This window comes from Danio rerio, chromosome 6, assembly GCF_049306965.1.
Source record: "Danio rerio strain Tuebingen ecotype United States chromosome 6, GRCz12tu, whole genome shotgun sequence".
Classification (NCBI taxonomy): Eukaryota; Metazoa; Chordata; class Actinopteri; order Cypriniformes; family Danionidae; genus Danio; species Danio rerio.
This window is the reverse complement of record NC_133181.1, coordinates 61,627,632-61,639,705: the sequence shown is the minus strand read 5'-3', so window position 1 is coordinate 61,639,705 and position 12,074 is coordinate 61,627,632. Positions and strand designations below refer to the sequence as shown.

The 12,074-nt window shown below is 34.1% G+C and overlaps 1 protein-coding gene across 2 annotated transcripts in view; it reads right to left on the bottom strand.

The window, feature by feature from the left end:
- The window catches only part of dctn2 (dynactin 2 (p50)), a 35,539-nt gene extending 25,543 nt beyond the window's left edge, over positions 1-9,996 (bottom strand). The window contains 3 exon segments of one of the 2 annotated variants that reach the window (NM_201166.1): positions 3,479-3,484; positions 6,319-6,387; positions 9,830-9,984. In NM_201166.1, coding sequence (NP_957460.1) covers positions 3,479-3,484; positions 6,319-6,387; positions 9,830-9,865 — 111 coding nt within the window. In that variant the 5' untranslated portion in view covers positions 9,866-9,984. 2 annotated transcript variants of the gene reach the window in all.
- Positions 9,997-12,074: the final 2,078 nt, after the last annotated feature.

Here is a 12,074-nt window from a genome sequence, read left to right as displayed (position 1 = left end):
TTAGTCAGTCTTAATACAGGATACAACTATGGAAAAGTCAAGCTGTAAATAGAAACATTTCTAAAACACTTCAGTAATTTTTAAGCGGGATGCTAACGTTCTAATCTGATTCAATGATCTATTCTAAGCTAAGCTACAAGTGCTAGACTAGGGGCTTTATCAGTCTAGAAAATAACAACTTTTCATTTTTTATTGATATTAGTACACATTAGTACCTACAGAAAAGTCTAGCTGTAAAGAGAGAAATGATCAAAGTTCTTTGGTCATTTTGAGCGAGATGCTAATGGTCTAATCCAATTCAATGATCTATGCTAAGCTAAAAGTGCTAGACCAGGGGCCTCATGTACGAAGACTTGCGTGGAAATCTTACTAAAACATTGCGTACGCACAAAGCTGTAAATGTGCGTACGCAGAAAAAAATTCAGATGTATGAAACACTGCGTACACCGAATCTCACGCATATTCTTTTGTACATCTGAATGAAGGTGAAATTGAGCGCAACATGCACGAGCACAAAACCCCTCCCTGCCTCCTCCCCCGTATGAATATGCTAATGACTATGCTAATGAAAAAACCCAACGAAAAAGCAACAGCAAAAGCAAACAAGAAGAGAAACTTTGAACAGAATGTGAATTGGAGGTGCTGCTTTCGGAGGTAGACCGAAGAAAAGCGGTGTTATTTGCAAGTTTGTCCTCAGGAATTAACAACAAAAGAAAATAATTAGTGGGAGAGTTTAGCTGATGCGGTTAACACAGTTGGGTCTGAACATCGCACTGAGTGAATTAAAAAAAAGAAATAGTGTGGTTTATATCTGTAAAATGTTGCAATACCCTTTGCAGTCTCAGTAGCGCACCTCGAAAGACGCATGTGATCATGTATTGACACGTTCGAGCATGAACTCGGCTCGAATCCAGCGTCTGATGAACTCTTTCTTCTTTTTTTCCCCGCTACATATCAGATTTTGCCCACTATTTATCACGAGAAAGACAAGTAGGAATCATCAATAAGTTTGTGCATCATATTTTATTTGCACATTTATTGAATGGAAATGTTTCTGATTCACGCATGCAAATTCATCTTCAGATAGTGTCTTTATAGCAATGTGTGTTCAGTAGATCGCTCAGATTACATTGGGGAAACAGGCGACTGCTGCAAATTGCGCTTTAATGTTTAGCTGGTCAACTGTACGGTATGGAAACCTTATATACCTGCTGAACCCGTCTCATACAGCTGCCATTGCAAGGCTCAGACACTTTGTAGAGAGGAATTTAACACAACTGCCTCTAGGAGTCGCCAATGGAAATAAAACAGACACGCACAAAAAATGTGCGTATGCCAGCCAGAAAGCTGCCGTGAAGCTGCGCACATTCCCACGTTCAGTTCATTGTTAGTAAATCCAAACGTGAGCGATTCTGAGCGTGAAACCTGGCGTACGCAAAGTTTTTGTGCGTACGCAGCGTTGATACATGAGGCCCCTGGAGCTTTATCAGTCTTGAAAATTACTTTTATTTTCCGTCTTAGTCTTAGTAGAGGATGTAGAACAGTCAAGCTGTAAATAGAGAAATGATCAAAATTTTGGTCATTTTTTAGGGAGATGCTAACGATCTAATCTGATTCAATGAACTATGCTAAGCTAAGCTAAAAGTGCTAGACCAGGGCCTTTAACGGTCGAGAAAATAACAACTTTTCATTTATTACTGATATTAGTACACATGTACCTACAGAAAAGTCTAGCTTTAAATAGAGAAATTTACATAGTTTTTCCATCATTTTTGAGTGAGATGCTAATGGTCTAATCCAATTCAATGATTTATGCTAAGCTAAGCTGAAAGTACTAGACAAGGAGCTTTATCAGGCTAGAAAATACCTTTTAATTTTCCGTCTGTTTTAGTACAAGATGCAACCATGAAAGAGTCAAGCTTTAAATAGAAAAAATTATAAAACAGTTCAGTAATTTTTAAACAGGATTCTAATGATGTAATCAGAATCAATGATCTATGCCAAGATAAGCTATAAGTGTTAGACCAGGGGCTTTATCGGTCTAGAAAACTTTTCATTTTCTATTAATATTAGTACACATTAGTACCTACAGAAAAGTCTAGCTTTAAATAGAGGAATTATCAAAACTTTTTGGTAACTTTTAAGGGAGATGCTAACGGTCTAATCTAATTCAAATAACTATGCTAAGCTACAAGTGCTAGACCAGGAGTTTTATCAGCCTTTTCATTTCCCGTCGGTCTTAGTACACGATGTAACTACAGAAGAAAGAGTCAACCTTTAAATAGAGAAATGATCAAAACTCTTTGGTCATTTTTGAGCGACATGCTAATGGTCTAATACGATTCAATGAACTATGCTAAGTTAAAAGTGCTAGACCAGGAGCTTTCAAGAAAATAATGTTTAATTTTCTATCAGTTTTAGTACAGGATGTAACTACAGAAGAGTTAAGCTTAAGTAGAAACATATTCAAAACTCTGGCAATTTTTTGAGTGAGATGCTAATGGTCTAATTCGATTCAATGATCTATGCTAAGCTAAGCTAAAAGTGCTAGACCAAGATCGGTTAAATTGGTTCAAAAAAATAGTTAAACTCCACTATTTGACTGTAGAGAAGTGAAAAATTTGACTATTTCCATTCTATAAGGCATCCTGGACTGAAAGCTTAGTTTAATTATTTTAAGTCTGATGAGAAACATTGTTTGACAAACTGAAAAACAAACTCAAATTGTGTATAAATGTTTTTTTTTTAGTTCCTTAATGTGCTTTACGCAAGCATTTTTGATAAACTTCCGGTTAAAGGTTAATGTGACCATTTCCAATTTCACTTTTCCTATTAAAGCATTGATAATGTATAATTAATTAAATTGAAATCAGTTAAATAGACTTAAGATTTCATTTAGTTGCTGAAGCGTATAACGAGATGACCATTTAAACACAAGTGCCGTCAGTAGCAGCAGACGAGTGCAGAAACTCCATTAAAATACTGGGGTAAATGTAAATGTGAAGTAAATGTCCAAATTTTGAAGGCATGATGCTGAACAATGTCATTTAATGCAGTGCTTCTTGTCTGGCCTGAGACCCACATTATATTGAATCCCAATCAGGCAGTGAAGATCACTGAGTTTTTTAAGAAATCAGATCTTAAACGCTGTTATTTTAAAAATGGCAGTTCACTGTAATTGCTTGAGCGGGGTTACTAAAGATGAAAAGTCCCGGTGCATATACCACATTGGTTATTTAGTAAAACACTGTTCGACCAGTCGGGTAGGAGAACTGTAAAATTAGTCTATTTCCAAAAATAAAAAGTGAAGTGTTCCTTTAATTCAAGAGAGGAGAAGCATTAGTCCAGACATGTGTGTGTGTGTGTGTGTGTGTGTGTGTGTGTGTGTGTGTTTCTGTGGAGCTTACAGACGTGCATGCACAAATCACTGAGTTTTAGAGGAGTTACTGTGTGTTAAAGGGGAATCAGAAACTCTTACCAGCTCCTTGGGTCCCCAAAGACAGTTAGAGCAAAAGAGAAAGAGAAAAACAGAAGAGAGTGAGGAGGAGGAGGAGAAGACAGGCAGACAGAGGGATATTAATGTAGTTATTATTATCATATGACATCCACATCAAGAGCTGGAGGGAGAGCAGAACACAGCGCAGCGTTGTGAGTATCACTGCTTTTATTGTTGATTTCATCAAAGGCTGTTAATTAGAGCCATAGGGTGGGGGGGTAGGGGTGGGGGTGGGGGGGTTATACAGCTGATCCTGAATAGAGACACACTCACAGGCCTGGATTTACTACATCTGATCATCTTATGGACACATAAATACTTATAGACGACTATTGTGATTAGTGGAGGCTTTGCGCAACAGAACTCTAACATACAGATCCGGAACCATCAAGCAGGATTAGCTGGATATTTAGTTAAAGGAATAGTTCACATGAAAATGTTAATATACTTACTATTTATGGTTAAGGTTATTAAATAGAACACAAATATTTATATTTATGCATATGTGTGTGTGTGTATGTGTATTTTATTCACACACACATATATATATATATATATATATTATTCACACACACACACATGTGAAGAAAGTAGTTCCTCATACAAAAATGTTTTGAGACTCTCTGTGTTTGATTTTCTTTTTTAAACATACGATTATCCCATCAAACTGTTGTATAAATGCAATATCACACTTGTAGCATTGCAATATGGCTGTATATCATCACCCCTTTTTTTCCAACACATTTCTAAACATAATGGTGTTAATAACTCATCTCTAATTTTTAAAAGTTTATTTTATCTTTGTCATGATGACAGTAAATAATATTGGACTAGATATTCTTCAAGACACTTCTATACAGCTTAAAGTGACACTTAAAGGCTTAACTAGAGTAATTAGGTTAACTAGGCAAGTTAAGATAATTAGGCAAGTCATGGTATAACGATGCTTTGTTCTGTAAACTATCGAAAAAATATATAGCTTAAAGGGGCTAATAATTTTGTCCTTAAAATGGTGTTTAAAAAATTAAAAACTGCTTTTATTCTAGCCGAAATAAAACAAATAGGACTTTCTCCAGAAGAAAAAAATATTATCAGACATACTGTGAAAATTTCCTGAATCTGGTAAACATCATTTGGGAAATATAAAAAAAAAAGAAGAAGAAAAAAAAAATCAAAGGGGGCGAATAATTCTGACTTCAACTATAGGTAATCAATAGACTACATAGTAAAACACTTTTAAACATAAAATCCTCTGATTTTAGCTTATATTACTTATACTAATTATTTTAGATGATTTATACAATTTAAATATCTGTGGTACCAACAATGCCTGACTGCACTGGTTTGGTTTTGCCTATATCCAGAGTTTGTTAATCCTCCATCATGGAACAGGCTCTGGGTATATGCGTGTCGCTCATGTGTAACAAATATCAGTGGTGCTTTTCTGAGGTGAATCTACAGCTCGGGACATAGATTCTATCACTTCAGGAGGAAGAGGAAGAAAAAGGAGGATGAGAGAAGTGATGAACAGCTAGAGTTACATACATATTCAGCAGAAGAGGAGAGAGGAAGGGCTGCACCATTCATCAAACTAAACAACAGAATCATCACACTGTTTAGTGCAATTATAATAATGCAAATGCTGCAATTTCACTGACGTTTCAGAGTAAGTACTGCTCCTATTGTGTGCATTTTGGAACAAATACTTCTCAATATATTCCCAAAAAAGTAGAACAAATTAGATTCATTACATTAAATATTAGTACTGTAATATTTCAGTTGTACAGTAAAATGCAATATTTTATAATTGTATGCCATTAAATGCATTTGTATTTAATATTTTAATTTTATATAATACTTTAATATTATTTTTAAAAAATTCAATTAATAAATTATATTTACAAATAAAATAATATAATACAATATTTTTACATTTAATTTGATACTTATTTTATTTTACTCAAGACATATTTTATATTAATAACAGGTTAAAATTTGATTGAAAAATCACAAATAAAAAATAATATAAATGTTTTATTCATATTTATGTTTTATTTTCATACTAATAAATATACTCACAATACCTTTGGTCTTGTATCTTTACAAATAGGCACTTAATGCTTCTTAAATATTATATTTTATCTTAATAAATTATTTTCTGATTTGTTTTCTCAAAATTTGTGCAGCCCTAAAGGGGAATTAGAAAAGCAAACACTTATATACATCTATTTATATTAAATTAGCAGGGAAAATAAGTCAAATGATCACAATTTCTTCCAGCAAAAATACATTTTAACAGCTAAACATCTGTCCAAATGCTTAATATTTCAACATACAAACAGAATTATGTTTACAATTTCCAACTAGCAATCCTGAATACAATTCATTTCATGTTTAAACTTATTAAAGGACTGTAAATCCAGTCACTGATTCGCTGAGATTATTCATCATAATTAGGTCTAGCAGGATTCAACCTGTTTACACCTTTATATACTCAACTACACACACACACACACACACACACACACACACACACACACAGGCAAAACTAGCAATATAAGAACCTGTTTCTAGCTCAGATAAATCCAACAACAGTCTAACGCTAATTCAACAACTGCCCTGACTAGAAAACAGCTGAAAGGCAGGAAGATTTCAACCCATGCAGTTACTTTGTTAGAAAACATTGACGTCTTACTTGCACAAACTAGCATCCAGAACAGTGATGGTGGGTTAGTGAATGAGGAGGGAGAGTATAATTAGCTCAAATGTGAACTACACCCACACAGAAACACACACATACGCAAGCACACACAGATACTCACAGACTCAAACTGCGCCTGATCATCCTCCGGCAGGTCACTCGTCTCGTAAACATCAGGCTCGTTGGAGGCCTGGAAGGAGGAAATGATGTCACCATATTAATATAATGTTGTGTCAATAATGTGCATGTATGCATATTTAAATACAGCTATGGGAAAAATTAGGAGACCACTTAAAAATCCTCAGTTTCTCTACACTCATGATTTATAGTTACACTGTACAAAATGCTGAGTTCCACATAACGGATTTATGTTGAGACAATTTATGTTAACTTATTAGATTTTACAAATTTAAGTGGATTAAACATAAGATAATTAAGTTGCCCCCCCCCCCCTCCCAAAAAAACTCAAGAATTGTGTCATTTCAGCTCATTTTAAATAAGTAGTTTGAACAAACAGCAAACATCATTATTTGAGTGTATAAATTTGAGACTTTTCTGTTGTATGTGCTGATGACATTTCTTTCAAACTTAAAATAAAATGTTGTCCATTAGAGCTTTTTTTTACTTAACATAAAAATATGTGGGCATCACAGTGGCGCAGTGGGTAGCACAATCGCCTCACAGCTAGAAGGTCGCTGGTTCGAGCTTTGGCTCAGTAAGAATTTCTGTGTGAAGGTTGTATGTTCTTTCTGTGTTGGTGTTGGGTTTCCTCCACAAGTCCAAAGACATGTGGTAAAGGTGATTTGGGTAGGCTAAATTGTCCGTAGTGCGTGTGTATGTGAGAATAAGAGTGTATGGGTGTTTCCCAGTAATGGGTTGGGGCTGAAAGAGCATCCGCTGGGTAAAACATGTGCTGGATAAGTTGGCGGTTCATTCTGCTGTGGCAACTCCAGATTAATAAAGGGACTAAGCCAAAAAGAAAACGAATGAATGAATGTTTTAAAAAAAATGTCTTGTTGTCAGAGGCATATATATATATATATATATATATATATATATATATATATATATATATATATATATATATATATATATATATATATATATATATATATATGAGCAATTCCATGAAAATGTCAACCTTGCCATGAAAAGAAAAATGTTTTCACCAAAATAGCGAAACTGTTTCTACATTTTTTGCACAGGCAAGTGTTTTACAGTACTTTAAAAATACTTAAAAATGTTTCTGTCAATGTTTTCAAACTATTATTGGATGTATTGGATGTGTGTGACATCCGTCACATCCATAACGAAAAAGTGTCACATCCATAACAAAGCTTTTCCCCTTAAAAATGCAAAAAAGTCAAAATAAAATAAAATCAATCAGTTTTGTTCTATAAAGAGCCAACTCTTATCCTTTTGTTGAGCATTATTTATTTGGGGTTGTGCAGTTTAATTCACAGAATTTCTACGAAAATATGTTGTATGCTGTAAACTCGCAGACTTTTTTTGTCACATCCATAACGCTTGTTTATTTTCCTCATTTAAAGTATAAAAATGTTTCTTTGATTACATAACTCTGTGGTTAGTTGTTTTGGAAAATATAAACAGATGATTCAATATAATGTTAACGTAAACTTTCTCTGCAAATTTATGTTTTGAATTTTTACTGCAAATGTCACGTCCATAACGCTGGAATCAGCCATATATATATATATATATATATATATATATATATATATATATATATATATATATATATATATATATATATATATATATATAAGAGCAATTCCGTGCAAATGTCAACATTGCCATGAAAAAAAATTACGTTTTTACCAAAATACGGAAACCATTTCTGCGTTTTTTTGTGTAAGCAAGTATTTTACAGTACTTTAAAAATATTTAAAAGTGCATCTGTCAATGTTTTCAAACTACTCTATTTGATTTACCAAAGTCACACAAATGGTAATTTCACATGCGTCACATCCATAACAGAGAGACGTCACATCCATAACGACACTTTTTCCTTAGAAATGTGAAAATATAAAATAAAATAAAACCAATCATTTTTGTTTTATAGAGAGCCGACTCTAATCCTTTTGATTAGCATTATTTCTTTTGGGTTGTGCAGTTTAATTCACATAATTTCTACAAAGTGTGTTGTATACTGTAAACTCGCAGACTTTTTTTGTCACATCCATAACGCATGCTTATTTTCCTCATTTAAAGTAAAAAACACGTTTTTTCTGCTCCCATAACTCTGTGGCTAGTTGCTCTAGAAAATATAATCAAAATTTTCAATATAATGTTAACATATACTTTCTCTGTCAATTTATGTGTTGAGTTTTTACTGCAAATGTCACATCCATAACGCTGGAATTGCTCATATATATATATATATATATATATATATATATATATATATATATATATATATATTTTTTTTTTTTTTTTTTTTTGACACAATAACATCTTTTTTATGTTCAGAAGAGTTTAACAAATCAACATTTGCTGGAATAGCCCTGATTTTCACTCACAACAAACGAAAACACTCATTATCCTCAACAATTGTCATTTAGTGAAATAACAATGCTAAATTACAATAGTTTTATTTGAAACTTTCTCATATTTTTAACTAGACTAAATAAATTAAATATTAAAATCTTTCTCAAGCCCATATGACAGCGTTAAAGATGTTTACTTAAAAACGATTCTTAAAAATATAACGCTAAAACACGAGATTACTAAAATAAAAACACGGATGGAACTTTTAAAGATGAAGAGAACCAAATGTAAACATCCACACCACCACTGAAAACCAGACATGGCTGATCAATATTGAATGGTGGTCATGCTCTAGTAAACAACACAAACAGACACAAAACATAACATAGAGGTAAATTTGGTTTTATATTGGGATATTAAGACATTCTCCTTATAATATAATTTCAGAAAAGTATTCCTTGCAAATTCTAAATAGCGAAATCACATTAGCAGCCAATGACTATTAAAGTACAGCATTGTTTAAAGTGAATTAGACAGTGTTCATGTTGTTTAGAAGTCATACTAGCATGCTAATTCAGACTCAATATTCAAAGTAACATGGCAAACAATATAGAGACTGCTAAATGAACAAATGTGCGAATATAAAACCAAATTTACCTCTATAACAAGCAACCAAAAGCCCTGCAATAACAGGAGATATTACAATAACGTCATTTTATTCCAGCAGTTAGTCCTCGATCTGGCCAACGCCCTTAACACACACATATTTCTTATATTCATGCATGCAAAATACAACTGTGCAGATTACTCTTCACACAACATGCAGACGACAGAGCAGAAAAGCAGTCATTTATTTATTAAACAGCCGGTATTTATAAGTTCTGTCAGTTATGTGGAGCATCAGACATGAGCCGTTACATGAAATAACTCCGGGTCTCAAATCAGTTGATTAGTTTAATACCCTCCCGCATGTTTTATTCACTCATAACTCTTCATTAGTCCGTAAATATGTTTTGTTTTGTATAAATAAGTGTTCCGCTATCAGCCGCTCAGCCCGTTAGCCTGGAGGCTAATGCTAACCCTGAGGTCTGTTATTGTGGTGATGGACTGAATAAAACACTTACGATGCCCGGCAGGTTCGCGTACTTCGGGTCGGCCATTGTTGCAGCACGCTGGAGACAAGTAATTTAATATAAATACCTATTAATAAGTTGCTTTACTGTAGATATAAATGAGATATAAACGCTGGATGAAGCGGATGACGCTGACACAGGCCGCCTGCTTCCACAATGACAGATGTGACGTCATTCAAAAACAAAATCTCGCACGGTCTCGCGAGAACGGCAGGGGTGAGGTTTATTATGATACCCTAATCAGATATAAAAAAAAAATACATAATTAATTATATAGTAATAGAAAACCATATCAAAATATTACATAGATATTGTCCATGCAATGATTTTATTAGTAGGTTTAAGGAAGGATTTTCACCCTTTTAGTACAATTTTTCATTTATTATGTTGGCTTGAGAAAGCCGACATACTGTTGTGCTACTCTGTCCTTGAAAACAAACGTATCTCCTCCTAGGCCGTTCATGCCACAAGGCCCAAATGTGGTCAAAATGTGCTTTCTACATTCAAGATTGTTGCTTTATCTCCTCATGCCTATAAGACTTATTGTTTTTTTTAATAAAAAATGTTAACTATTAAATTTTTATAATCCGGGCATATAAAAAAATTATACAAGCCCCAAATTTGGCCAAAAGCTGTATTTAGATGCGTTAGATTTTGTTGCTACATCTTTAAGGTTTATCAGACTTTTAGTTTTCCAATAAATAATTTTTAAGCATTATTTTTATCAAAATATGGCAAGCCATTTTTTACTTAAACTCCATATTTTTACTGATATGGCAAGCCATTTTTGCATGTATCACTTTCACACTTATTAAGCATTGTATTTTCAAAAAAATACGGCAAGCCATTTCTACATAATGTTCATTCCCTTAGTCCCTTTATTAATCAGGGGTCGCCACAACGGAATGAACCGCTAAATTATCCAGCATTTGTTTTACACAGCGAATGCACTTCCAGCCGCAACCCAACACCAGGAATACATAATGTTCAAGTCCAGTTTTTGACACTCATAAAGACTGTCATAGAAACATCGGGGTTGATTTAGATCACTCATATTGCCAAGAAGCTTTGATGTGTCATCACTAACCTGTCAAATGTCCCCATAGCAATAAAACAGTATAACCTAGCAACCATTTAAAAATAGCAATATCTCTACATCAGAACATCGTAGGGACCTGGGCATTGGCTTGTTTGACTCAAGCTAGCAAATGGGACTTCCCGTGTACTATGCATGGTAACAATGATAATGGAAGCCAAGTGCTAATAACGATTAGCTACATGCTATTAATGATTATCTAAATGCAATAACATATGCTAGAAATGCCTACTAAGTATTAGCATTTGATCAAACATGTACACAAGCATTGCCATTTAGCAACCACCCAACAATGCCATAATTGTTTTAGCAACTGCCTAACAACCACTTAGCAACCGCCGCCGTGCTTCCTGCCAACTGCCATTCCCAGTCCTAGCGCAGTCACGTTGGCTTTCTCAAGCCAACATCAAAGTTTATCAATAAACTTTAGGTTCTAGTTTTTCATTTGCAGTTACACTAAACTCTTTTTGTCCCAAGTAGTAGTATAAACGTATCAGTATAACTTAGGAATTGATTTATTTGTGGATAACTAAATAACTAAAATCCTTACAATATGACGGATGTTTACTGTGTGATGACCGTAATGGCCTTAAAACCGCAGCAGGCACAGGACATCAACATGACGTCAGATTGACGTTGTACCCTAACGTCATGGGGACGTTTGTTTGGAAATGAAAATAGGGTTGACATCAGAACTCAGCGTCAGGCTGACGTCAATGTCCAGCATCCAACCTAAAATCAACCAAATATCAACATCTAATGATGTTACAGCTTGACGTTTTTTTTTTTTGGATGTCATCGTTACGGCACTTATCAGATGCTGGATTTTGGTTGCCATACCTAATGAATAAATATCAGTATTTGACGTTAATATGACGTTGGTTTAAGATGTTGGCTCGACTTGGATTTTGGTCACTTTCCAACACAACCCAAAATCAACCAAATATCAACGTCATTATTGGATGTCAAAATAACGTCGTCCTTAGACGCTGGTTAGATTTAGAATTTTGGTCACCTGACGTTACAACCTAAATCTAACCTAATATTAACGTCTGACGTCGTGTGTTTGCAAGGCAATAACTAAATGCACTACAGAATGTTACGTTTACACACACATCCACAAATTACATGTAAACACAT